The sequence below is a fragment of the Hippocampus zosterae genome, chromosome 2, assembly GCF_025434085.1.
Source record: "Hippocampus zosterae strain Florida chromosome 2, ASM2543408v3, whole genome shotgun sequence".
Classification (NCBI taxonomy): Eukaryota; Metazoa; Chordata; class Actinopteri; order Syngnathiformes; family Syngnathidae; genus Hippocampus; species Hippocampus zosterae.
The window spans coordinates 12,424,967-12,451,895 of record NC_067452.1 but is presented as its reverse complement, the minus strand read 5'-3'; the positions used below and the strand labels follow the sequence as shown (position 1 = coordinate 12,451,895).

General features: G+C 43.2%; 1 protein-coding gene across 4 annotated transcripts in view; it reads left to right on the top strand.

Moving 5' to 3' along the window:
- The window catches only part of dock3 (dedicator of cytokinesis 3), a 76,292-nt gene that overhangs the window by 46,453 nt on the left and 2,910 nt on the right, over positions 1-26,929 (top strand). For 2 of the 4 annotated variants that reach the window (XM_052057915.1, XM_052057918.1), the window contains 36 exons: positions 75-246; positions 341-438; positions 1,292-1,375; positions 1,480-1,580; positions 1,663-1,744; positions 4,484-4,654; positions 5,194-5,386; positions 5,483-5,610; positions 6,133-6,279; positions 6,371-6,469; positions 6,544-6,638; positions 6,846-6,921; positions 6,997-7,097; positions 8,008-8,066; positions 8,189-8,337; positions 8,430-8,515; positions 9,358-9,384; positions 9,464-9,559; positions 9,905-9,965; positions 10,252-10,345; positions 11,302-11,450; positions 13,971-14,057; positions 14,150-14,254; positions 14,616-14,757; positions 16,713-16,879; positions 17,979-18,065; positions 18,281-18,460; positions 18,527-18,610; positions 19,866-19,982; positions 20,782-20,924; positions 22,032-22,173; positions 23,336-23,417; positions 25,965-26,080; positions 26,182-26,266; positions 26,341-26,463; positions 26,660-26,742. In XM_052057915.1, coding sequence (XP_051913875.1) covers positions 75-246; positions 341-438; positions 1,292-1,375; positions 1,480-1,580; positions 1,663-1,744; positions 4,484-4,654; positions 5,194-5,386; positions 5,483-5,610; positions 6,133-6,279; positions 6,371-6,469; positions 6,544-6,638; positions 6,846-6,921; positions 6,997-7,097; positions 8,008-8,066; positions 8,189-8,337; positions 8,430-8,515; positions 9,358-9,384; positions 9,464-9,559; positions 9,905-9,965; positions 10,252-10,345; positions 11,302-11,450; positions 13,971-14,057; positions 14,150-14,254; positions 14,616-14,757; positions 16,713-16,879; positions 17,979-18,065; positions 18,281-18,460; positions 18,527-18,610; positions 19,866-19,982; positions 20,782-20,924; positions 22,032-22,173; positions 23,336-23,417; positions 25,965-26,080; positions 26,182-26,266; positions 26,341-26,463; positions 26,660-26,742 — 4,011 coding nt within the window. The remainder of the gene's footprint in view (positions 1-74; positions 247-340; positions 439-1,291; positions 1,376-1,479; positions 1,581-1,662; positions 1,745-4,483; positions 4,655-5,193; positions 5,387-5,482; positions 5,611-6,132; positions 6,280-6,370; positions 6,470-6,543; positions 6,639-6,845; positions 6,922-6,996; positions 7,098-8,007; positions 8,067-8,188; positions 8,338-8,429; positions 8,516-9,357; positions 9,385-9,463; positions 9,560-9,904; positions 9,966-10,251; positions 10,346-11,301; positions 11,451-13,970; positions 14,058-14,149; positions 14,255-14,615; positions 14,758-16,712; positions 16,880-17,978; positions 18,066-18,280; positions 18,461-18,526; positions 18,611-19,865; positions 19,983-20,781; positions 20,925-22,031; positions 22,174-23,335; positions 23,418-25,964; positions 26,081-26,181; positions 26,267-26,340; positions 26,464-26,659; positions 26,743-26,929) is intronic. The other 2 variants (XM_052057917.1, XM_052057916.1) reach the window with 2 other exon arrangements.

Here is a 26,929-nt window from a genome sequence, read left to right as displayed (position 1 = left end):
TGCGTCGCTTCCTCTGTGCTTGTGTGGGAGACCTTTTTCCTTAGAACGCCTCTTGTCTGTCTGTCTGTCTGCAGTGTGATGAAAGCGCCACCTTCAGTAACCAGGGCCTGTACCTCAGCCTGCCCTGCTGCAAGGAGGATTTCAACAGTTGTCCCAACCTGCCAGCGAATCTGCCTTTCCAGAGGAGCCCAAAAGAAACCTTTTGGGTTTCCACCATACTCTGCTCCACCAAACTCACGCAGAATGGTAAACATTGCTTGCTCTGTTCTGTATGACGCAGTGTTTTTAAAAAAAAAAAAAAAGTTTTTTTAGTTGAATTTGGTTGTGTCTCCACTCTTAGTGGACCTGTTGGCCCTTCTGAATTGGAAGACCCACCCAGACAGGGTTCTGGACATCCTCGGTCGACTGCGTCAGATTAGCGGAGAGGAACTTGTCAAGGTCAGCGCTGTCAAATATATTCATTACCTGCTAAAGGCAATTTGGCCTCCGCAAAGCTGTTAAGTGTATTAATTGAGTTTGACACACATTTTCTACGGCATTAACCTTCAGCAGCTCTGGCATTTCATCTTATTGGGCCAATATTAAATATGACTTCACTAATTGTGCACCTCATGATTAAAAAGCGAGAGAATTGGACACAGTCGACGAATTGGCCTCAGCTGCATTATCTTTTTTTTCTTCTTTTTTTGTATAAGGAAGAGCCCTATTGATATAGGAAATGTGACGTAAGATGTTTGGGGCGAACGAAGTGAAAGCTTAATTGTCAACTGACCTTTAATGCTTTCGTCTCCTATAGATCCAATCAATGACCTTACAATACATTAGACAAAGCGTTAAAACACCTTCATGTGCTGTGCAAGTGTTTTTTCATCGCTCGGGCATTGTTGCTCAACACACACACACACAGCAAATACAGATGGAAATAAAATATAATACATACAAATCGTCTTCCCTTCAATGTCTATTCGGCAAGCCTCCTCGCTGCCCATCTTCAAATCCCTCCTCAAAACACAAAACTTCTTTGGCATTGGACTCAGCATGACTTAGATTTGTTCTTGGTTTTACTGTTCGGTGCTTTATACTGTCTTTATTACCGATTTGTTTGACTGTTTATTGTATATGTTAAATTGCTCCATGTACAGCACTTTGTATGTAGCGATGGCTGTTCGAAAGTGCTCTATAAATACAGTTGACTTGAGTAGAGTTGAATCTATATTGTTGCTCACCCTTCCGGTATTTTCCATGTACAGAACTGGCTGTGCGAGAGAGTTTGTCCTTTTTATTCCTACAGTTCCTTCGAGATCTCCTGGATACGCTCTTCTGTCTTTTAGATGACAACACAGATAAATATGGACCTCTAGTTTTCCAGTCTCTGGTAGGACAATTACAGCAAGACAAGTCCAATGTCATAATTTTACAGTTGTTTATTTTTGCCATCATGTATGGCTAATTCTGTCATCTACGTTATGTGTGTTTCAGGTATTTATTATCAACTTGCTCAGGGACAGCCGTTTCTACCACTTCCGCCCCGTAATGGACTCTTACATTCAAAACCACTTTGCTGGAGCTTTGGCATACAAGTACAGAAACCTTTGCTACCTCCTTTAATAAGTCATTCATCGGAACAAAGTTGACAACATGATTCTAACAATGTGCTTGCAGGGAGCTTATTCGATGCCTGAAGTGGTACATGGATCGCTCGGCTGAAGTTGTTCGACAAGATCACATCCAGGAAGCCATGAGGGTAAAGGTTATACTATGCTACCTGATGTGGTTCACTCGAGGACTCGATTTTCGCAGCCGGTGCATGCGGAAATACTGGCGTGTGTTCGTACTGCTGCAAGCCTCTCTGTGCTTGTTTCGCAATTTGCCTGACCGTTCCGCACCAAGCTGGGTGTTCCACTATTGCGAGGGCGTGTCCTTTGACAAGCGTGCATCTGACAAGTTGATGGCAGAAAGTCAACTTAAGCCAAACTTTACGCCTTCTGGGACCTCTTTGAAGTCTGGCGCAGTATGTAGACTGCTGGTTTCATGGGATTTTGGTGAATTTGTCCGGGGCACAGACTCTCAAATTTAGAGGTTTTAGTAGCGTGGCGGTGCCCATTACGTCGATCGTGATTGGATGGTCAAGAGAGTGTGGATGGATCCCATTCCAATCAGTGCCAGCCCTCCCAGTTTTATGCTATTGCTGCCAATCAACGGCAGTGAATGAATTTAAAAAAAAAAGAGATGCCTACCGATTGTGATGAAATTTCCCACTTAATTGCTGTAGAGCGTGTCCAATCACACGCCTGTCGCATGCTTCACTGTGCATGCGTATACAACAGCCCTCTCTGACTCTAGCTCTAGCAAACTAGGAAGTTGCCTTATTCGTCCCCAATTGTTTCGTGTATTCTAAACCTTAAACGGGGGTCGAGTGCTTAGCGCGTCGACCTCACAGTGCAGAGGTACCGGGTTCAATTCCAGCTCCGGCCTTCCTGTGTGGCGTTTGCATGTTCTTCTTATACTTGCGGGGATTTTCTCCGGGAACTCCGGTTTGCTCCCACATTCACAAAACATGCGTTGCAGGTTAATGGAAAACTTTAAATTGTCCCAAAGTGTGAGTGTAAGCGCAGACGGTTTTTCTTCTCTGTGTGCCCTGCGATTGGCTGGCAACCGGTTCAGGGTGTGTCCCTGCCTGAAGACTGCTGGGATGGGCTCCAGCACACCCCGTGACCCTTGTGAGGGAGGATAAGCGGATCAGAAAATGGATGGATGGATGGATAGAATTCCGAGTCCAAGTAAGCCGAGCACTTCCATTTAGTGTGGGAAGATTTAGACTGTGCCAGCCATGAAAATGAGAGCTCAGAGAGTCTTTCTTGGGCTGTGAATTGTATGGAAACAGGAAATGGTCAAAGAAAATAGCTTCATAAGGTGTAATGCGATACCTCTGGAAGTGAGTTTGCTCGGATCGTTGGGGCACACAAACTCCTCCAACATGGTCATGGTGGGGATGACCTAACCCGAAACAAGTAAATTACTGGTTGGTACAACCACTTTACAAATAATCCAAATTGAACTCACTTCCTTACCGTTGGATACTGCGCGGACTCGACCCACACAGTTGGGTGTGCCCGCCATAAATTAAAAAAAAATATCGTCATCTCTCAAAACATTATTTTCAATCTGTCTCAAAATGATAGACTAAATCTCTTTGAAGGACGGTAATGCGAGCCCCCCCCCCCAGTGCTTCGAGCAGCTTTGTCCACTCAAACCCAACGTTGAGCTTCTAAGAATCACAACACACCCTTTACGAAATGGCTGAAATAATAGTGCTTCCTTGATAGGTGGACAAACATCCAAAAGACTAATGTAAAGTATCACTAAAGGGGGTTGTGTGATATCCGAGGGACAATGGAACAAACTGTGACAGAGCTTAACTAACTCCTATGCCTTGTCTTTTGAAATCTATTCATTGTTTCTTACTCCCACGTACCTGTACATCAAGGAGAATAAGAGAGAATATACTGAAATCACAAAGAGAGTAGTCATTTGGTTTCCATTCATGCTGTAGACGCACTCTGCCCGTACTTTCTGTCTCTTGGCGTCCAGGGAAATATGTGTGGAGCTTCATACCTTTGTCGTTTCGAGTGCTACAGCCGAGCATTTGCCCATTTTTTCCAATTTTTTTTCTAAACGTTAAAATATTCAGGAAAATGAATAGAATTCCACACCACTGAAAGCGAGTGAAGAGCTGCAAAATGGCGCTTGGAAAATCATGTGACTGCTTACACCCAATCCGGATCTGTAGTGGTAAGAAGCGGCAAGAACATAAATCGGCCGGACTTTGTATATCCAACGCTGTACAGGTGGAGATACTATACATTCAAAGGTCTCAGTTCATCTAAACACCCAGCAATCGGTGAATTTCCCGCCGAGTAGAGGTAATATATAATAAATGAATACAGAGTTACACATAAGTGGTTCCCGCGCCTCTAAACACTTGCGAATCTTCATAAATCCAACTTTTAAAATGCAACATGACGAATAAATACAAAGCTGAAGATGAAGTTATGGTCACAAATGAAAATATGCGATAGAGTGAATCCGCAATAACCGAACCGCAAAGTAGCTAAATACTGTATAAGCACTGCGAGATACAGTAGATGTTATTTGGCTTTGGCATTAAGCTCGCAGACTGAAAGTTGCACGTTGTTGTTTTATGACAAAGTGGAATTCTCCTCGATGTCAATGTTAAATTCATGTTTAATTTCACAGTAAACCTTCGCTGGGAGTGGCACATAACAACTTTCTGACTTCTTTTTTTTTTATGGACCGTTTACTATCTGCTAAAGTGCTGCTTGTTGTGAACTGCTTGTAAGGCAAAATATCAGCCAAACTATGACTCTCATCTCAAGAAATATTCAAGTCACTCATTTGGCTTTTTTTCCAGATGATGTCAAGATGATTTGTTTGGAAATTGTCTGTTCACTTCCTCCCTTAGGCTCTCGAGTACCTGTTCAAATTCATCGTCCAGTCCAGAATTCTGTATGCACGGGCCACCTGCGGGATGGAAGAGGAGCAGTTTCGAGCGAGCATCCAGGAGCTCTTTCAGTCCATCCGCTTTGTGCTGAGCCTCGACAGCCGCAGCTCAGAGAACCTGGTCTTCACGCAGGTCTGAATGGAGGCCGGCGTCGCTGTCTGCGTGCAGACCTTACCTTCTCTTTGGAAGTCTTGTTTATCATCGTTTACATTTTTCCATTTGTTCACTCACTCCCAGTTTACATTGATGTTCCATTTCTTAAATTTTATGTTGTTTCACTTTTTTTTTAAATGGTTTTCTGTTTCATTCTGTGCATTGTCCCATTTTGCCCCTCTCTTGGCTTGATCTTGGAGGGGTGTGACCCGCTGCATGTCTCTGTGGTAACGCTCCAGGTCTGTCGTCAGACTCAGTAAGTCACAACATGATGCCTTGGTCCCACAACTATCAGACACGGTCTGCCATTGAGGTTTATCTTCGCCGCCCCTTCTCCTGTTTTGACACTAAAGACCAGAGTAGACATAAAGTGACGGCTTGTTTTAACATCTTAAGAGAACCGGAGTATAAATAACTGTCACCTAACCCTTGTAACAGAGGAATGTTTGACATCTCTGTGTCATCTCTTGAGTTTTTGAAGTGTTTGAACATCGTCCTTTTCTTTATTCGTCTACTAGGCAGCTTTGCTGAACAGCTTCCCTGATATCTTTGATGAGCTGCTGCAGATGTTCACGGTTCAGGAAGTGGCCGAATACGTCCGCGGAACCCTCGGAAGTATGCCCAGCACTGTTGACATTGGCCAGTCGATGGATGTTGTCAAACTGCAGTCGATCGCGCGCACCGTTGAAAGCCGTCTTTTCTTCTTTCCTGGTGAGGATTTGTCTGTACAAATTCCCAATGATGACATCACAGTCCACCGATGCATTTGAATTCAGTTGCATCCTCTCTCTGTGGCGTTTCCTTCAGAGTCTCGAAGCATTTTGCTACCAGTTGTTCTGCACCACATTCATTTGCACTTGCGCCAGCAGAGAGAGCTCCTTATCTGTTCTGGAATCCTTGGCAGCATCTTTTCCATCATCAAAAGCAGTTCTATGGTATGGTGCATTGTCAAGCAAACAGTCGGGCTATCCATTTCAGTCAGATTCAGCCGTCAAACAATTTAGCTGTCTTGACAGTGGTTCTCAAATACTCCCTAAAGTTACAGAAATGCTTTTAAACCTATAAAGTACTCAATGGAAGTTACCTTTATGTGCTTCAATTTAAATTCCTCTTATACTCTGAAATCTGCAAAATGCTCCCCGAGCGTGATCTAAATACTCATGATGTATTCATAAATCACCCTAAATGCTCCTAAATATGCTTATAGGAAAATAAGTCTACTTGAGTAATGATCAAAAAAGCTTTACACGTAAAAAAAAGAAAAAATTAAGCTATGCCTGAATGAATTTTTGAAAAACAACAATTCAAAGTGATGAAATAAGTCATTTCTTCCTATACCACTAGAGGGAGCATACCTAACTCCAGCGGTACTCGGACCACACTTTGAGAATCACTGGTCTCGAATGTGAGCGGTGTCTTTTCAGATTGCATTATCATCTTAACTCGTCCACCCTCAGGAGTCGTCTGTTCAGGAGGAAGTGGAGATGATGGTGGAGAGCCTCTTGGACGTGTTGCTCCAGACTCTGCTGTCAATCATGAGCAAGTCTCACTCTGTGGAGACAACCAGAGGACAACGTTGCCCCCAATGCACCGCAGAGATCACGGTCAATACAATAAACCCTTCTCATGTGTGAATGAAACAATTTTTTTGTGCATTTCAAGGACCCTACCAATGTGTAATTTTCTCTCCTCTAGGGGGAGTACGTGTCCTGTCTCCTTTCTCTGCTCCGACAGATGACGGAGATCCACTTTCATCATCTGCTCAACAACTTCCACAGCAAGGAGGAGCTCAAAGTGAGGAAACCGCATACATATCTGAAATATTTTGCCTCATCCCTAAACTCCATGCTACACTTGTTCATCTCAAGGAGTTCCTGTTAAAGATCTTCTGCGTATTCCGCAACCTGATGAAACTGACAATCTTCCCTCGAGATTGGAGTGTCATGAGACTTCTCACCAGTCAGTGAGTCTGACTTCTTCCTTTGTGATGTGCAGTCATTGTGCCATCATTGATGGTTCAGGGACACGGACTGCTATTAAATGAGACTCTTTTCAAATTCCTCTGTTGTGAAGGTTACACTTGTGCTGCCATCCCTGTCATCTATTTTTGGTAGCTACCTTTTTGATTTTTGCAGGGCTGACAGTGACACGCTTGCTTTGTTTTCCGCAGCATCATCGTTGTGACAACGCAGCTTCTTTCCCCGGCGCTGCACAAGAACTTTTCCGAGGCCGATTTTGATTTCAAGGTGCGTCTGTCTCAATACACCCAAACATCTGTTCCATTTCCGTGACGTGCATTGCTCTTTGTTTTCCTTTGTTAGGTGTGGAACTCCTTTTTCAGCCTGACCGTGCTCTACATCAATCAGCCCAGTCTACAGCTGGAGGCGCTTGGGCCCGCCAAGAGAAAGAAAGTTCTGGACAAGTAAGCAAATTCCATGTAGTTTGCAGCCTTTCCAATTGCATACGGATCAATAATACAGTGACGTGCCTTTGGTGTCCTCATCACAATCAAGGCCACTTCATACTTTCTGCGTAAATATTGTCAGCAAATGAGCCATTTGCGATGAAGACAGCGCGCCACCAACTTTTGTGACGATGAAAAACACCCTCAGCGGCGCCTGCTTTGCACTGCGCTTCTGTGAAGAGATGCGCTGGTGTGCCCGTTCATATGATTCTCATTTAAAGGTATAAAATACCACCTCGATGTAACGGACCCGGAATTACATATTTAACGGACAGAAAATACTTTCCAGTCCAGTCAAAACACCCCTTTGGACAAGAACTGGCTAATTCAGTTTCAGAATTGGCAACAGTTGGCAGAGAACAAGCAAAGACCCGTCCATGAGTTTTCGGGTTAAAGAACACATTATTATACAGTAGATGAGAGCGGCCCCACAATCATACCGATGTGTCGGTCATGTTGCTCGGGGCAACTTTCCTATCAAAGGACATACATGGCGGATATCTTAGCAGGGTGAATGTCCCATCAAAGGTAATGGTCATTTTGGACTATATTTGGGTGTCTTTCGGCCAAGGCCACGAAAAAAGTGAAGTATTAGGCAAACCATCCCAAACATACTGTTGTCGATGTTGATGCCGCCCCCTATTCCAGGATGCCCCTTCAAAAATTGCCGTTTTACATGTCCACTCTGCTATCATTGCATTTTTAAATATACGTGGAAATTTGATTCATACGCATTTACGTGTCATAGCATCTACTTAACACAATGACTATGAAATTAATGGAAAATGTCAGAAAATTGGAAAGTCTCAAAAGCACCTTTTGATGAAATCGACCCATATGTTGATGATGTTCTCATCCCTTTCTGCAGGTATGGAGACATGAGGGTACTGATGGCGTATGAGCTCTTCAGCATGTGGCAAAAATTAGGTTTGACTCATACCGTATATCATTCCCATCATAAACGCACATCACGATGCAGCTCTAACTCACAACAAAAGATATAGGACAGCTTTTATTTATTTATTTGAATGATTTTTAATTTTATTTAGGTGACAACAAACCCCACTTCATCCCAGGAATGATGGGTCCCTTCCTGGGAGTCACCCTGGTCCCTCAGACTGAAGTTCGAAACATCATGATTCCAATTTTCCATGACATGATGGACTGGGAGCAGAGGAAAAATGGAAACTTCAAGCAGGTCATCATGCCGTTTTTTCATTGCCGCAGTTGTCTAGTCATAGCAAACAAACCCACGCGATTTGCTGGATTGTGCCTGTGTATTGTTTGTAGGTGGAGGCGGAACTGATGGATAAGCTGGACAGCATGGTGTCGGATGGCAAAGGCGACGATAATCACAGGGAGCTCTTCAGCCTTTTGTAAGCGTCAACCTTGCTTTATCACTTTCAATATTTTCATAAAGGTCATCCAACAAACGTATCTATAAATTTTTTTTCTCCACGTTTCATGGACCATCACTCCTGTAGTTGTTTGCTATGGATCCACTTTTGCCCTCGCTGATTTGTTGGTTTGCTCTCTGCCTCTGTGTGGTTCTTCGTTAACCCTTCGATGCACCCTGTAACTTGATGACATGATAAAACTGTCCACTGGAGTAACCGCTGTCCCTGAAAGGGTTAAGGCCCAGACAATTGTAGCACTGTATATTTGTCTCTCGGTCCCGGGCTCTTCCTTCCACTGTGCGTGAAATAACAAGAAAGTTGCGAGAATGAAGCCCGCAGTTGCCGTTGGTGCTGTTTGTTGAAAAATCATTCCATAAATGGTTGGAAAAGTCAATAAATACAGCGCCAATATCTGGTAAGTTGGAAATGCTGAAGACAAGTTGTTGTTTTTGTTCATTGGCGTTGCCAACACAAGTGCATATCAAAATAAGAGTGTTGCGTACTTTCCATTTTATTTTGAATTCATAAACGCCGCGAGGGCCGGCCAAAGATTGTGGATGGGTCGGATATTTCCTGCGGGCCCTCTTTTGCCAAGATGTGCTCTAACCTAACCTGTTGAGACAAACGGCTGCCCCACACCGAGTCTTCGGTCCGCTCGAGATATCTTCCCAAGAGGGAGTTTTTGCTTGCTTCTCTCACCGGGCGCTTTCTCATGTGGGGCTACCTTGGCCCTTTAATTCAGTGAGGCGTGTGCTTTGAAGCCTGCTCCATGTATCCAATGAAAATTGGATTGAATGTTCTTTTTGTCTATTTTACCCCAGGACCCAGTTGTTTGGACCTTACCCAAGGTGAGTTACAGAACTGCCACAGAATTTGGAGTTCAACTTGCAGCCTCACTAAGGACTTGTGGCCGTTGTTTGTGCTCAGTCTACTGGAGAAGATAGAGCAGGAGACCTGGAGAGAGACGGGCATCTCATTTGTCACATCGGTCACAAGACTTGTGGAACGACTGCTGGACTACAGGTATATTCATGGTCACGGGCACTGCATGGGCAACAGAACTGGGACACATTTATTCTATTCATAACAAAAAGTCTGTCAAAATGGAAGAAACGATAGTTGTCCCACTTGAAGGAGGTTTCACTCTTTTGGAAGTGAGCGAGATTTGCTTACCTGAATGTGTGCAGTGTGCAAAATGAACATATGCAGCAGTTTGTTAAATGAACTGAATTTTTAAACCAGCTCATCAAATTGAAAAAAGACGACAGGACCTTTAATGCAATAATCCTGAAGAGCAATTGTTGTGTCAGATGATTTGAGACTGTTTGATATATTTATTTCACAGCACTGTTTATTTTGTTTGTTTAGGGACTGCATGAAAGGAGATGAAGTCGAGAATAAAAAAATGGGTGGCTCTGTCAACTTTATGGTGAGTCATCATTTTAATAGCATCACTCTCTTCTGTTCACATGTTTAAATGTAGTCAATGTACATTCCTATTCGTAGTTTGTAAGGCTACTTTTGTCTTCTCAGTTTTGACTCTGATTGTCATTAGCTTTTGTTTGTAAATGTTTCTAAGTGCTGTGGCTTTGCTTGTGTTCAGCACACCGAGTTGCCTTGTGTCTGGAATGTGCTGTATAAATAAAGTTGCCTCGCCTGTGTCCCCACGCTGTTGTTTTAAAAAGACCTGTCTTCACTTCTTAACTCAAACCCAGAACTTCTACAAATCGGAGGTCAACAAGGAGGACATGTACATCCGTTACATCCATAAGCTGTGTGACATGCACCTCCAAGCAGAAGACTTCACAGGTAGTGAAAATACTTCCTCAATTGAGGCACTCGTTTTGGTGCAGAGTTGCCGGCGGTTTGAATTTGTTGTCGCATAAAACATTTTAAGATAAGATATCCTTTATTCGTCCCACAATGGGGAAATTTACAGCTTCCAGCAGCTGTAAATTTTATGTGCAGGGTATGAATTTTGGCTTTATTGACTGTCGGCTTTACAGTTGAACTCGAATTCAATGCTCCTTTGGAGGCGCAACGCTTTTACAGATGATGTGCTCCCCTCACATGCAGTACATACTGTTGCAACCCTTGCACATTCTGTGCTTTCCTACGGTCTGAGGAGGCCATGAAGGTGTAACGCGCGGGGGATTTGTGATGGCCAGCAGTAATCCTTTTTGTTTTTATTAAAAAGTTTGATTCTCGCTCGCCGCTTGGCCTTCTTCATTCTGTAACGGTACATCACGCATACCGAGACGTGAGTGTTGCCACCCAAAAAATTCTCTGTGGCAAGACTCGCAGCAGTGTCTGACTTGAATCCAAAAGTTCCCTTCTCTGCACAGCTCTACCATACAGTAACATATAAAATATGCAGTATGCGTTTTTGTGAACAGAACTTCAGAAGAGGTTGTCGGTAAATCTAAAAAACGAAATAAATAAAATAAAAATGCGCCATGCAGCGTACTGTACTAAAAGTCGGCTGCAGAGGGGACAGAATGTGGCAGATACAATTTCATCTGTGTGGCTGAACTTTGCTCCTTTGCTCATTAATTCAATAAAAGACAGTTGCTACGCTCCAGGCGGCTTCTGACATCTGCTCACAAAAACATGGCCCGAAATGTCGGCAAAGTTCCGGGATGCTCTTGCGACCAAACTGTGCAAGCTCTCTGACATGTGTCGCAGATTGTGACACTCCAATATGAACATACTGTAGTGCGCATTTTCTCACACTTTCATGCTGAACTGTGTGTCCTTGCTGACAGAGGCCGCATTCACCCTGTTACTGTACTGGGAGCTGCTCCATTGGGAGGACCGCCCCCTGAAGGATTTTCTCCACTATCCCTGCCAGAGCGAGTGGCAACGCAAGGAGAACTTGAGTCGAAAAATCCTTCACTACTTCAACAAAGGCAAGGTAAGGCAACCTTGAGCTTGAGCACACCGACAATGGAACTTTAAATGTGCGGGCCTTAAGTACAACAAGAGACGGCTAGGTGAGACAAGAAAATGTTTCCCAAATCTCGCCTACAGATGAACTATTGGCTGTTACATAATTATATTTACCTGTTTACTTTCAAACTTAGCTTGTAGTTATTATGAGTGACGACATGTTTTGTTGTTTTTTTTCTCTTTCTCCTTTCTTCTTTCTACATACATTCTTGCTGCTGGAGGCTGTAAATTTCCCCAGTGTGGGACGAATAAAGGATATCTTATCTTATGCATTCTACAGGGTCTGACATTAACAGTGGCCCAATGGCCCAGGGCTGCTGCGGTTACAAATGCAGACTGGGCCATTACAAATTTCAGAAATACATACAATTAAATCAATACAATCTTTAAAATAAAATACATATAATTAATATAATAAAGAAATAAAAGAAACATTTTTTCTTACAAAGACAAGCCCGGTGGTCGAATGGTCAGCGCGTCAACCTCACAATGCGGAGGTTGTGGGTTTGGTCCCAGCTCCGGCTTTCCTGTGTGGAGTTTGGATGTTCTCCCCGTGCCTGCGTGGGTTTTCTCTGGGTTCTCCGGTTTCCTCCCACATTCCAAAACCATGCATGGCAGGCTGATTGAACACTCTAAATTGTCCCTAGTTGTGAGTGTGAGCGCGGATGCTTGTTTGTCTCTGTCTGATTGGCTGGAAACCGGTTCAGGGTGTCCCCTGCCTACTGCCCAAAGATTGTTCCTGAATTCCCCCCGCCAACCCTTGTGAGGATAAAGCGGATCAGAAAATGGATGCACGGATGGAAGAAAAGACAAACAAATGGAGAACAGGAGAACCGATCATAGCTGCTTTCTGCTGTTTGCGTCAAGGAAAGCTTTCTGCTACTTGTGTGAATAAGGAACAGTGTCAAGTATCCTTCTCACAACTGAACTGCTGAGGCAGACCAAGAGAGATATGAAGAACAAACACAGGGGTCGTCTGTCAGAAGGCGTCGTCTTGCCTCATTACAACGCAAGGCCTCACACAGCAGCCCACACGGTGCAGACCATTAATGAGCTGGGCTGGGAACTGCTCCCGCATCCCCATTACAGCCCAGACCCTGCCCTTTCATACTTTCACCTGTTTGGTCCCTCACAAGCGTTCACAAGAGGCACCGAGTTTGAAAGTCACAATGAGGTCAAAAGTGTTGCGAGCGACCGGCTGAGACATCAGTCCAAAGATTTTTATGCTGAGGGAATATGGAAGCTTGTGCATGGATGGGAAAGGGGGTGTGACAGTGCTGGCAGGACCTGTATTTGAAGTCCTCACACCTAAAAAATTCACCTTATTTATTGAATCATATTTGCAATATCAACATTGTTGTTTGCTTTCACAAAAGAGTGCTGCATTTTGATGATGACGTGAGATCTGCTGAACACATTTTCTTAATATTACATTGCAGTATTACTTTTTGAGTTGTTAGGTTTTTTTTTCATAGTACAGATGTTGATCCAACTTTTGCAACAGTACATAGGTCAGAGTCTCTCCAAGATGGATCTGTCAAAGTTTACAAGCAGGTGTTGAGGGAGCTGGGCTTGATAGCAGTCTTTGAAGCGCTTTCCGCATCTGACGACGATTAACCGAAAGTTGCAGTCATTCACGAGCTCTATTTTGGAATGACAATGGAACAGTGGTACCATTTTATACAGGATGTTCTTCTGTCCAGAAAGCCTCCTTTCGTTCAATCTGCAATACGGGTCGAATATCTGCTGAAAATGTGATTTCCTCCCGACAGTCTATCTTCCCAGGCTGGGATTCATCCACAAAATGTCATTATTTTAGAGGGCTCTGCACTTTAGTGAGACCAAATCCCCTCGGAGCAACCGAGAAGGAAATTGTGGCAATATTTGACCAATCAGACTGTAGTGCTGCGAACCAATGCACCACTGTGCTACCACTGGTACATCGTAGATCGAGTATAGAGTACTGTCGTAGGTATGTCACGAAAAAACGGTTTGAACCGGAAAACCGTTTTTTGATTTAAAAGATGCGAGTGCATCGAATGGAATCATTCCTCTTTGAAATTTATCGAATCATCTTTGATTGGAGAGATAGATCCTAGAAGGGAATGGCACATACAGTTTTGACAACTTCTTTCTTTCAAATGTGGGTAAATGACAACAAAAAAGTTATCGCTTCATACCCTCTCGAATACAGCCGTACCATATTGAATCGAATTATAAGCTCACTGAGTCGCACCAAAGTTAATGGTTCCATTTTCAAATCGAATTGTCACACATAACGTATCGAAAACTGTATGGAATCGTCTCTTGTAGAGGGATGCACACGCCTCCTAAATAGGTTAGGTCACCTACATGGTTCCACGAAAATGCTTTCTTGGCTCGGACGCTGAGATTTTTGATTTATTTTTACATCTTTTTTGCTCAGAGTCCCCATATTTCTAAATGAACGTTAAGAATTCCTTGAACTTTCCTTGGATTCTTGCAGTGTTGGGAATACGGCATCTCTCTGTGTCGGGAGCTGGCTTTCCAGTATGAGACATTATATGATTACCAGAGCCTCAGCTGGATACGGGTAAGTCAAGTGTGTGCGCTTCCTTGTGCTCTTGTTGCCAAAGTATTCACCCAGTGACTTTGCCATTTTCACCCCATGTTATTCTATGGAAGAAAATGGAGGCAGCCTACTATGACAACATTATTGAACAGCAGCGGATTGAACCCGAATTTTTCCGAATGGGCTTCTATGGCAGGAAGTTTCCCTTCTTCCTCAGGGTAAGTCTTTCTGAGGAAGAGAGGACGTCGTTAAAGGCATTAAAGTTCAAATTCAAGTTTTTTTTCCCCCAATGAATATGTTTAACTGCAGCATATTAAATTTACAGTATGTCTGATAAACATAAAGTGATGTGCCCCCGCCCCCACACACACTCACACATTTCTCTGTATGAGGCCCTCAGTCAAAAAAAGTTGAGATATCTCTGTTTTAAATGAAAAGAGCATTTTGCATTTGTATACTCTATACTCGACATACTAATACTTTTTGTATATTTCTGAGCCTACTGTTCAAAATGCTCCTTTAGCCACTTTGTCCACGTGTCACTCTCGTTCATGTGATGGTCGCTTTGCCTCTTTCCAGAACAAAGAGTTTGTCTGTCGTGGCTATGACTATGAACGGCTGGAAGACTTCCAGCAAAGGATGCTGGGAGAATTTCCGCAAGCAATCGCCATGCAGCATCCCAACCAACCCGATGACACCATCCTGCAGAGTGATGCTCAGTGTATCCCACTCACTGCCCTATGGCCAAAATGTGTGTTTTTTTCCCCTCCCGCTGCAGTGTTCTTTTTCTGTTTTTGTCGGATAGTGAATCATAGAGGTAATGTTGTAATAGTGTCACAAAAAAAGCAACATTCAAATACATAAGAGGGTGATATAACTGCATAACCAAAATGTACCAATGTCAAACTTACAGTGGATATAAAAAGTCTTCACACCCTTGTTCAAATGCAAGGATTTTGCAATATCAAAATTGAGACCAAGATAAATCGTTTTAAAAGGCCTTTCAACATTCATGTGACCTCTAACCAGTGACGTTCAAAACTCAGGCGAGTACTTGTAATTAAAGTGCCTTCTAAGTAACCACCCACCCAAATTTCATCTATTCTCGTAGGCTTGACCTGATAATCATGTTTTTTGTAGCAGAAGACAGATTTTTTTTTGTGGGGGTGTACGTTCACGAACATTGACTGCTATTTCAAGCTGTTCATAATTCCTTCCACCTTTCTAAGGCCCTGTTCCAGTTGGATAAAGAAAGGCCCCAAAGCATGACGCTGCCACCATTGATTGCGCTTCACCTTTAGGCATGGCTGTGCCAAAACATTCCTTTTGGAATTATGGCCAAAATGTTTAGCCTTCACAAAATGTCTCAAACACGAGTAGGAAAATGGTCCAAGGTAGAACTTTTTAGCCATGATTCCAAAAGGTATCTTTGGCTAAAACACAAAAAGTCAAGCAAAGCTGAATAGAAGAGCCGAATTTGATTCAGGGTTGACCGGAGGTGCTTTAAAAGGTGTCAGGTGTGTGTTGACTCCCATTAGACGTGACTTTGAATGTCAGCAGTCAATTCTGAACACAGTCAGGGAGACGGTTCTCTTTTTGGCTCTAAACAACACCAAAATGGACAGAAATGTTTAACCTAAGTGCTTTAATTGCAGACTTTCCTCTTGTGAATTCACAGTTCACTCAAATCTGGTGAACATTATAGGAATTACAACAGTTTGTCTGTGTGTTTTTCACTTTTAAAGAGACCAATTTTACCAATTTTAGACACAAATTTAATGGGACAGACTTTCTCCTCGTTGTAACTTGGTTACAAATCGTTTGCACTCAGTTACGGCTTGAATTCTGCAATGTATCATTTGACATCAGCGACACTCCCTGATGATGCCCTGCCAGGTCTCGACTGCAACTGATCTCACTTGTTCTTGGGTCCGATTCCCTTCAATTTTGTCTTCAAAAATGAAATGCATGCTCACTCGGATCCATTGCATAACTTCTATGCCTTCTAAAACTTCTTGGTTGCTTTCGCAGTACGCTCGGGTCATTGTCCACCTGCGTTGTGATGCGTCATCGTCCAGTGAGCATTTAGCTGAACATGAGCAGATAATAAGATTGCTCGAAACATTTCACAATTCATCTTGCTGTGCGGCGGCCTGGTGGGCCAGTGGTTAGTGCGTCGACCTCACAGTGCAGAGGTACCGGGTGCAATTCCAGCTACGGCCTCACTGCGTGGAGTTTGCATGTTCTCCCCGGGCCTGCGTGGGTTTTCTCCGGGTACTCCGGTTTCCTCCCACATTCCAAAGCAGGCTAATAGAACACTCTAAATTGTCCCTCGGTGTGAGTGTGAGCGTGAATGGTTGTTCGTCTGTGTGTGCCCTGCGATTGGCTGGCAACCGGTTCAGGGTGTCCCCCGCCTACTGCCCGAAGACGGCTGGGATAGGCTCCAGCAACCCCCGCGACCCTTGTGGGGCTAAACGGATCAAAAATGGATGGATGGCACAACTATTTCCAGGCCACAATGTGTGTGTGTGTGTGTGTGTGTGTGTGTGTGTGGACCCGACGGTCCAATGGCTATAAAGACGACAGTAAATCAATCCAAGTACTGTAATATTGTAGTGTACGTTCTGCCTTCGTGCCTCCTGCCTGTCTGTGTGTTCCTTGACACGTTGCTTGAAGATTTGCAGATCTATGCAGTGACTCCAGTGTCAGACATCTCAGATGTGCCTCAACTGGAGCGAGTGCCCGAGAGGATCAAGAGCTTCTACCGCATAAACAACGTCAGCCGCTTCCACTATGACAGGCCTTTCCACAAGGGCCCCAAGGACCGCGAAAATGAGTTCAGGGTACGGTGAGGAAGTCGCTCTCGGAATTTAGATGTAGCACGACTTGAAACGCGTGGCTCCTCCAAGTGAGGCCCAGATGCTGCAAAATTAGCGATCACACCACTCTGTGGTGAGAAAGGAGAACTTCATGCAGCAGTGTCTGACCGTGACTAAGTGCAGTGCTCAGCAAGTACAAGACAGCTCCTTTGGAACATAAGGAGTTTTAAATCCAGTTCTCAGTGAAGACAAAAACAATTCAAGTCAGAATTTTCATGATGATTAGACTCACCTGTAGTTGTGGTTAATTGAGCTGTACAGGCATCCCTCGCCATTGTACACACTGCATCCCAATATTTAAAAATGTTCATCAAAGAAGCTAGAGTGTATCGTGTAGCACAACATCACGACTATGATCACCAACAAAATGTAAAGCATTGGCGTTTGCCACTGAGAGAGACAACAGATGGTGAGAACAGGTTGTCGTTCGCAATGCTGCCATGCCTGCAGACACAAATGTCGAAAAAGTGTCTGCAGGTGTTTGACATTTAAGTTATAATGCTGTATTGCAAAATTAAAGCTGAATATGTCCCCAGATAGCAACATCACTTCAACAAGTATTGTAATTGTGGTGGGTGAAGATGCCGTCACTTTAGTCATCAACACTGCAGTGCAATCTAGCAAGCAAACATTTTTGTCGTTGGGAACGTGATATTTGGATTCATGTTTAATCAGCATCCCTTATTGAAATGATTGGATGCCCTCCTCTCATCCTATCAAAGAAGGTAAAGGACAATTTGTAAATTGTCATTCAAATTGTTGATTCAATTTGGATATGGCCATTATTTCACTCCATACATATGGTACATACATAAAGTACATGCATACATATTACTCACGCTTTACAATTACTAAGTTCATAAACTGCATGTTTTTAGAGGTGCATGCAGGACGCAGTTATGCCACATTGACCTAAATATGAAACCGAGAGCCTTTCACGTCAATTCTTCAGTGCGCTGGTGGATTGATGTGGTGCTGCCCATTTCCCCACTCTTACACAGTGACCACAATGTGAGCCACGACGCCAGGTGTAGATGTCTCTCTTGTCTGCTTGATCCAACAGAGCCTGTGGATTGAGAGAACCACGCTGATCCTCTCCCGCCCTCTCCCGGGCATCTCACGCTGGGCCGAGGTGGAAAGGAGAGAAGTGGTGAGCAGCATCACTGTGTGTCGTATTTACTGTAACTGTGTCTGTTCTCTAGGCTCTTGAATCATCCTTTCCTTCCTTATCAGATAACGCTCCTTTTTTTGTATTTTCCTTGTTAGTAGGATCAGGAAAAATATACTGTATATTTTTGTGTTTCTCTGTAAAATTCTGTTGCCTGAAATAAATGAGAAAAACCAAAACAATAATTATACTTGCAGGTGGAGGTGAGCCCTCTGGAGAATGCTATCTACGTGGTGGAAAATAAAACCCAGGAGTTGCGCACTCTGATCAGCCAGTACCAGCACAGACAACATCACGGCAACATCAACCCGCTCAGCATGTGCCTCAACGGGGTCATCGACGCCGCGGTGAATGGCGGCATCGCCAGATACCAAGAGGTAGACACCGAGCACCAGCTCATGTGTGGAATTGTCTTGACCCTTTGACCCTTGCTTCTTCAACAGGCGTTTTTCGACAAGGACTACATCAGCAGTCACCCTGAGGACGCTGAGAGGATCACGCACCTCAAGGACATGATGCAGGAGCAGGTCAGACTGAGCTTCCAACCCTCCCCAAAAGGACAATATTTTTTGTTGTCTATATTCTAACAAGGAAAAATGGTACTGCCGTATATCGTACTATATTTTAAAAAATCATTAAATGCGTGTCCATCTCTCAATTCTGATATTTTTGCCAATATGTCACATGCAGCTCATTTTCTTGAGAAATTCTTCTAAAGAACTTCAAGTGTGGAATGCCACTCCCAATTGAGCCTTTCTGTCAAACTAAACATCAAACCAATTACACTTTGTGTATTTAAAACAAGCATATCATTGAGCCTTTCAGTCCGCTAGTTTGATGCTAATGCGAAATTGATATTACATTTCAGAAACATACAGAATTTACAGTAACATGTTATTTATCCTCTGGGAAGAAAACAATATTAGTGTCTTACTGATGAGCTGAGAGAGGCATTGCTTCATCTCTATGAACAGTAAATCTGTTTGTCGATCCTATACTGCCCCCAGATGGCCCAGCCGGGCACACCAGAGGGAGCAGCAGTGTGACACGAACTGTTTAGTACAGGGGTGCTCAAACTTTTTGGATCGAAGATCTACTTTTCGATCAACTAACCTCGCGGGATCTACCCTTACCCGCACGTCCGCGCACACACACACACACACACACACACACACACACACACACACACACACACACGGACGCTCTGATGAGAAACAGCCTGAAACTGAGGCATGCGACGCACTTTTGCAGCCTGTTAACTATCTTAGCTCACACGTACCATTTTAAAGTGCTTCCCTGGGCCCTCCTAGATTCCTATTCTTTGCTCGTGCCCTCTGTGAATTGTACACGAAGCAGACTCTGAATGAGAATAATGACGATAAAAGATAAAGTGCAACAGTTCTGATCACAGCTGCAATTGCAGACTGCTGAGAGCTAACAACTGCCGGTGACATAATCACGCGCCACCGTGAATTCAAGATGCTGCTTTATTTTATTTAAAGCAGATTCCTGCTTTATTTTATTTTTAAATATTTATTTTGTGAAAATGAAACTGATAGGATGATTAGGGTGCAGCGTACATTAACACAAAAAAAGACATTATTAACATGTACAAACACACATGTTTGTTTTTTTTCTCCTCGGATCTACTTCGGACCTGTCTTAGATCTACCGGTAGTCCAGGATCTACCTAATGAGCACCCCTGGTTTAGTACTTTCATTCAATTGAGTTATGTTTATGAAAGGAGTAGATTTTCCACATTTGTTGATTTCCTGCTGTAGGTCCACATTCTTGGGGTGGGTCTGGCTGTTCATGAGAAGCTGGTCCACCCGGAGATGCGTCCACTGCACAAAAAGCTAGTGGACCAGTTCCACATGATGAGGACTGGGTTGCACCACGTGAGTTACGGCATGGGACAGTTAAACACCTTGACATTTTTTGGTTTTCTCCCTAAATGCAGCTATAGAATACTGGTTTCGCATAGCACCGTGCAATTAATCAAATTTTAATCGTAATCACCTTTTTGGCTGGTACAGTTAACCCGGGGGTCGGCAACACGTGGCTCCAGAGCTGCATGCACCTCTTTAGCGACATCTAGTGACTCCCTGGAGGCTGATAAAAAATGTTTGAAAGTGGAAAAATGTTTTAATAGTAGGCTATAGCTCAAATAGATATAGATACATATCGCAGCTCCGAAAAAGGAGAGCTGTCGTGTTGTTTTTTTTTTTAAACGTACACTTTATTTATGCTTTAACAGTCTCGACAAACACAGACGCGTCTGCGTCCGACTCCGAGACTTGAGAGGCGTTCAAGGACAGCCTCAGAAAAACGGAAATTAATGATCACTTCACTGACACTAAGAAAAGCGAAAATAACCAAATGCACCAAAAGGAAAAAAAATCAAGCGAGGAAATTACAAAATTAATTCTACTGGGACGTTTGTGAACACACATCAAAGGAATGAATAACATAAACAATTCTGAGACAGTCCAGTCTCCTACATACATACAGCATGTGTTTTCTTCATTGTAAGTTTTATAGAAGGTTTTTCTTTTTTTGTGGTTCCAGATACATTTGTTTTTTGTTTTTTGTGTCCTATATGGCTCTTTCAACATTTTGGGTTTCCGACCCCTGGGTTAATCTGATCGTCACATTTTTACACTATTGACATGTGAGTGGTGTAAATATTCAGAGTAGTATATATTTGGGACACAGCAGGGTGTGCCCGGCGTGGACCGTTTCGGCCCTGCTGGCTGCTCCGGCGTCAATTCTACCAGAGGCGTCCTCTCCTCCCACAGCCACATGAGCCCTGAGAGTCTGAGGCTCATACACAGACACAGGTCAGTCACCAAACACACACCTTAGTTCATCTGCAACATATGCTGAGCTCAAATCTCTCCTGGTATTCAAATGAAGGATTTGCGGAAATTTCATTCACCCTTAAAACAGAATAGTCCCTACATTGCGGTTCCCTTTTTGTGGATCTCATGGGATTCTGCTGCATTTTTTTTCCACAAATGCTGTTTCTGCTGAATCGTGTTGCAATAACCGCGAGACAAGAGGAAAGTGCGTAAAAAACAAAAACATGTCGAAACAAAGGTTAGGATCATTTTGCATGTAATAAAAGATGCTAAACTGCAATGTAACTTTTCCAAAGGACAACTGGCTTCATTTCAGGGTTGGGAGGGTTACTCTAAAAATATTTTCTAATAAAGTTAGTAGGATCAAAACCTGTTACAAAAATCTCATGAATAATGAAATACATGTATCATAAGTCAAGTAATGTATTATCAAGTAATTATTCCAAAATCTAAAAGACAAATACGGACTGAATCGATTAACACACACACACACACACACACACACACACACACACACACATATATATCACGATCTCATAAATGGTTTAATATTCATGTTTTGTTTTGTTTTAACATGGGAAGAACCTCAAAATTGTCAGATGTGCTAACCACTTGTTCCATGCTATTTAGCTTTATACCGGGGTTTAAAAAACCTATTCCACATGACTCAGCGGGTCATACCGCGTGGAAGTGGGGGGAATAAATGGGACAAATTAAAGGGCAACATTTTTTTCAATATGCTGAATGTGTCCCTGCTTGTCCAAGCATGATATTTATTCCTGATAAATCGATCAATATTGCATTAGTGAATTAATGTCCATAGCGCTGTCGATAAGAATCGATGTGAACTTGCTCTTGGGCTCGCATTACGAGCTTCATGGCTCACCAGTTGTCTGGGTTTGGTCATGTAACGTTTCCAATGTGACAGAATGCCGTCAATTTTGGTGGACTGCAATGTGGATCACATGTCAGCCCCCTAACACGAATGAGTTCATGAACATCATCACCTACAGTATTGATGTTCTGCAGGGGGTTTTTTCCTCAAGAGAGTCCCAGATTTTCTCTTAAACAAATTGTCTCGTGCAGCCCTCTGAACCTACAGGGTTCGATCCGTCACTCGTCCTCCTCGCTGTCCTCTCACACGTCGAGCGAGACAGGAACAGGAAACTTGGCCATAATGACGGAGGGTTTGATGGGGGATCACCCAGAAGAGGCCATACACATGCAGGTAAGGCTTGAAATCTAAAAAGTGCACTTTCGTGTTCTCAATTTTATTTAATGATTCTTAAACACTGATGCTTCATTCGGGTGAGAGGTTTGGAATACAGTGATACCTTGACTTGTGAGTTCTGTGACTACGCTTATGAAAACACTCATCTCAAATTATTTTTTGGCAATGAAATGTATGGAAATTCCATTCATCAGTTTCAGCCTTCACTACAATCAATGTTGAAGACGTGGTTTGATTTTTTTAAGGAAATAGCATTCTTTAATATTATACTTCATCAAAATAAAAAGTAAAAACATACAGTGATGACATAAATTGAATGTAAAGAAATGAAACAGTTTTTGCATTAATTCAATGGACGTTGTCCTGCTCCCTCTGGTGTATGCACCACCTGAGGCAGGAAAATAGAGCCATACCGATATACTCTACTGTAAGTCAGTATTAGTCATCTTTTGCAGAGGATAAGGAATATATGACTGTTACTGTTATATTGTCTGTCTCCATATGTTGCTGCACTGTTGTATCACAATCTGTGGGACAAATAAAGGATATCTTAATTGCACTGCATTAAGATGCTATTTAGTGTTAGCCTTATGCTAGTGTAGTGGACAAAAAGTTTGTTTTAAGTACACCAAGTGCAATCTTTGGTTTATGTTTAATTTGACTGTGAACTTCAACTGGGAGAGGCAATAATCATCTTGAAGCCTCTTCTTTTTTCTTCTTTTTTTTTAACTTTTCACCATTGTTCAAAATGTGTCTTATTTTGAAATTAGGTGGTGTTGAGTTCACTGCCACCATACAGCACCCGTATCGCAAGTATGCACTTGTAAGTCAAAGCAAAAAGACAAAAAAATCATCCCAACAGTGGCTGTTTTTTTTTTCTTTTTCGAAAAACTCGCAAATTGTTTCACTCGTATCTCAGGGCACCACTGTGCAAAAGTAGAGATTTCTCATCACTGTCAGTGCTCCAGCAGCCTCATCTCTCAAACCTTCAGGGGTGACCTGTCTGTTCAATTAAAACCAAATACTGAATCTGGATGACACAGCACACTACACTGACACTGCCCATACTTGCTGTCGGGATTCTGTTTAGGAACTTATCTTTGGTTATTCCCTGAACGACAATCTCATTCCTGCCTTGTCCATGTATTTTGCTTTGCAGCCGAGCCCTTCATCCTCCAGCCTGAGCTCGATACGTTCCAACTCCTCCCAAATGATAAACTCTGCTCCCTCGAGTGCCAGAGGTATGTAACTGTATCTGGTTGGAAATGCTTCTTTGCGATAGTCTCGCATGATGTGGTCGTGTATTGTATGACAGTCACTGTGGAAATAAATAACAATAATCCAGTTTCCTTATGCATGAACTGTATACTGTACATACCCTACATACATTTACTGTGTACCTTTTCATCACTTGAATTATTTCCCTATGGACTAACGCTTGGCTACCGTGGGTCGTTTTATAAAAGCGTATTGCTGTCACAACAGGAAAAAAAACACTTATCATGATAAATTTGACTTCCCTGTTCTATGCAAAGCAAAATGAAGCAATTTTTTATTTTTTTGGTTCAGGTCACTCAAGTGTTTGTGTCTTCTTCTCAAACACTATGAGGTCCTCTTTTTCTAGATTGCTGCCCGTGTGGTCGGCGTAATGACTGGCGCAACTTTATTTCAGTGTCTGGACAGGTCCAATCTAGCATTTTTGGGGCCGTTTTGCACCTCATTGGGCGTTCCGGCACACTGAGCTGCCGCGACCCCCGACACACCTGGTAATTTGGTCACAGAAATAGACTACACTCGGCGCAAGTCCATGTTTGTGCTAGGGCAGGTCTAGTTTAGCGTGTGTGTGAATTTGGTAGCCCGCGCTGCGCATCACCAGGTGTTCTGGGAACCGAGGTTGTTTTCTATGACACGGCCTCTGGCACAGATTTGGCTTCAAAAGGTAGACGAGAGTTTAGATTAACAAAAAGCAGGTCTAACTCAAAGTGTAGGTAGTATAATGCAATTTATCCAGCGAGTCTATTTTTTTTCTCCACAATTTATACTCGGGCATTCTGTACTCTGACCTTTTTGGATTTGAATCCAAGTGAGAGATGCCACTCGGATTGGCCAGGAAAAGGCTACTTCCATCCCACAATGGCGCAAATGTCTCGTTGCACCCAATTCTACATGTGCAATGTCTAGCAAAACACCAAACGAAAGAAAACGCCACCCGTGCTCACTAGGGATGTGAATCTCAGCACGGAAGACGATTCCATACACATCACGATCCACTGCCAGCGATGCGATACTTAAACGATACATGGAATTTTCTGGCGATACGATGCGATACGATTCACCGTCGTCACGATGCGATACGATTCGATACACATTAAGTTCAAATCAATGCGATCCGATACGATACAATGCAATTTGTTGCGATATTGTGCAATTAAACATGACGCAAATAAGCAAAGAAAAAAAGCTTTTAAAAAGATGGAATTCAGTATGGTATTACAAAAAGTATACCACTTTATTCCTTATAAAGAGTAGAACTTGTAAAACAACTTATTTAAGCCCTTTCACAATTGGGTTTTGTGCAAAGAAAATGTAAACAATTTGGCACCTGAGACTCACAGCTGTTGCTATAGTGTAAACACAAACAGACTATTCTCACTGAGTGTCTTATATGAAATATAATAATAATATATATATGTATATGAATCTCTAGCGCAAGATGTCCACCCATCCACTGTAAGTGCAACTCTTTGCGCACTGTTCAGCGACACAGTAATCTCACTTCTCACTTTGTTGTACACATCGGGAATATGTTTGTAAGTGAACACAGACCTGTCTGGTATTTTATACCTGGGTTCCAAAACGTGCACGAGCTGTCTGAACCCCTCGTTGTCCACCACGCTAAGGCTGGAGGTCTTTGCATATGAAATAAGCAGTGGCCTTAGTTATAGCCATTGCGCGGTCACAGTGAGTTGCAAGGGGACTCCCAAAATAAGAGGCGATTTTTTTTCTGATCCTGACCTGGTTTACCAAGAGTTTCTCCGGTGTCCGACGAGGAACTGGGCGGGGAAGCGGGAGGGAAACTTGTCGGTGATCTGGTGCCATCGGTTTAAGTGGGTCTGCATATTTGTGGTGCTGCCGTTGTATGGCTTCTTAGTGCGACATTCCTTGCAAATTACGGAGGTTTTATCAAGCTTTCCGTCTTTCTTTTCGAAGCCGTAGTATTTCCAAACATAAGATTTGAATGTTGCGGCTGCATTAAATATAGTAGTTTCCTTGCTGCTGCTTGCGCTAACTTCCATAATGTTTCGCTCGTTGTGTACTGGACTGTATGTGACGCACGGCTACCGTCCGTATTCAACACAAAACGCAAAGCCATGATGGTGCATTCATTGCGCCTAGGAAAGGGCAGATATGTGACGTTTAACATGAATAAAACGGCGATTGAATCGGATTTTACCGATACCCATCAATGCATCGTGATGAATCGCGATTTCACCGATACCCATCAATGCATTGTGATGAATCGCGATTTCACTCGTCAATCGCGTCGTACCCAGTGAATGAGCCGATGCACTCGGATCGCGGACGTGCGCATCGATGTATCGATTAATATCGATTATTTTCCACACCCTTAGTGCTCACAGTTAGATTGCACTTTGTGCTGCAAACAAAAATAGCCCCCTTGGCCTTATTTTTTCACAGTACCGGTACTTTAGAGTTATGTAGCCATGTGGCAGCAATACACCTACATCCCCTTCACATTTTACATGTACCGATTCTTGCCGTCACAGGCTCGCCCTCCTTGCCTGACAAGGCCAAACACAACAGGGAAGTGATGATCCTGCTGCCATCCCATCGTGAAAGGGCGAACAATTCCATGTACTACAACATGGCAGAAAACGGACAGGTAAGCTGCAATGTGTCCAGTTCATGTGAGAGACAATCATTTTGTTGACCATTTCCAAAACCAGCTCAGCCTCTTGACACTGTATTTGTCCTCTTGTCCAGAATAACCAGGTGCAGCGTGCCTTACTGCAACAAGTTAGCCCCTGCAAACCGTGTGCAGATCCTCACATGACGCTGCCGGAGAAAGGTGCACCACAAACCTCGTGAAATATTTCATTTGTGTTATTTGCAAGCATGATCACCCTTTTCTTTTGCCTGCAGTGTTTCCGAATGTGAGCAACAGCTGGAACCTGGATGGAGAGAACAGGGACCAGGTGTCCTACATGCCAACTTCTTCTGGAGGTATAATTATGCCCCCCGTCCCTCCTCGATCTTTCCCGCCAGGTAATGTCCTGTTTACAGCACGTTTTGCACAGCCCTTTTTTCGTGACATAGAGCATGAGTCAACATGCGTTTGCCAACTCCTGATTTGGGGCCAGATGCTTGGCTGTATGAACCCGAAAATAGAAAATCCACACGGTTGTGCTTAAAAAAAAGAAAAAAAAAGAAGCTTTGTCATCCATGATATATTTTTTTCTAGGACACTTCCTGATGCACTGCGATGCATTTAACTCCCAGAACAGTGATCCTCCACCTGCCCTGCCTGTGCGTTCACTTCGAAAGGTACAAATGTGGGAGGGGGATTATGATATTGAGGTGTAATTGTATATACAGGGTGGGGCATAATTTTCAATACATTTCATCTTGGGCAGCCTTTTTTAATTATATCGTGTGCTGAATATGATTACCATCATTTTCAAATTAGTTATGTGTTTTTCACTGTTGATGATTTTGCAGAAGCACTTTTGAA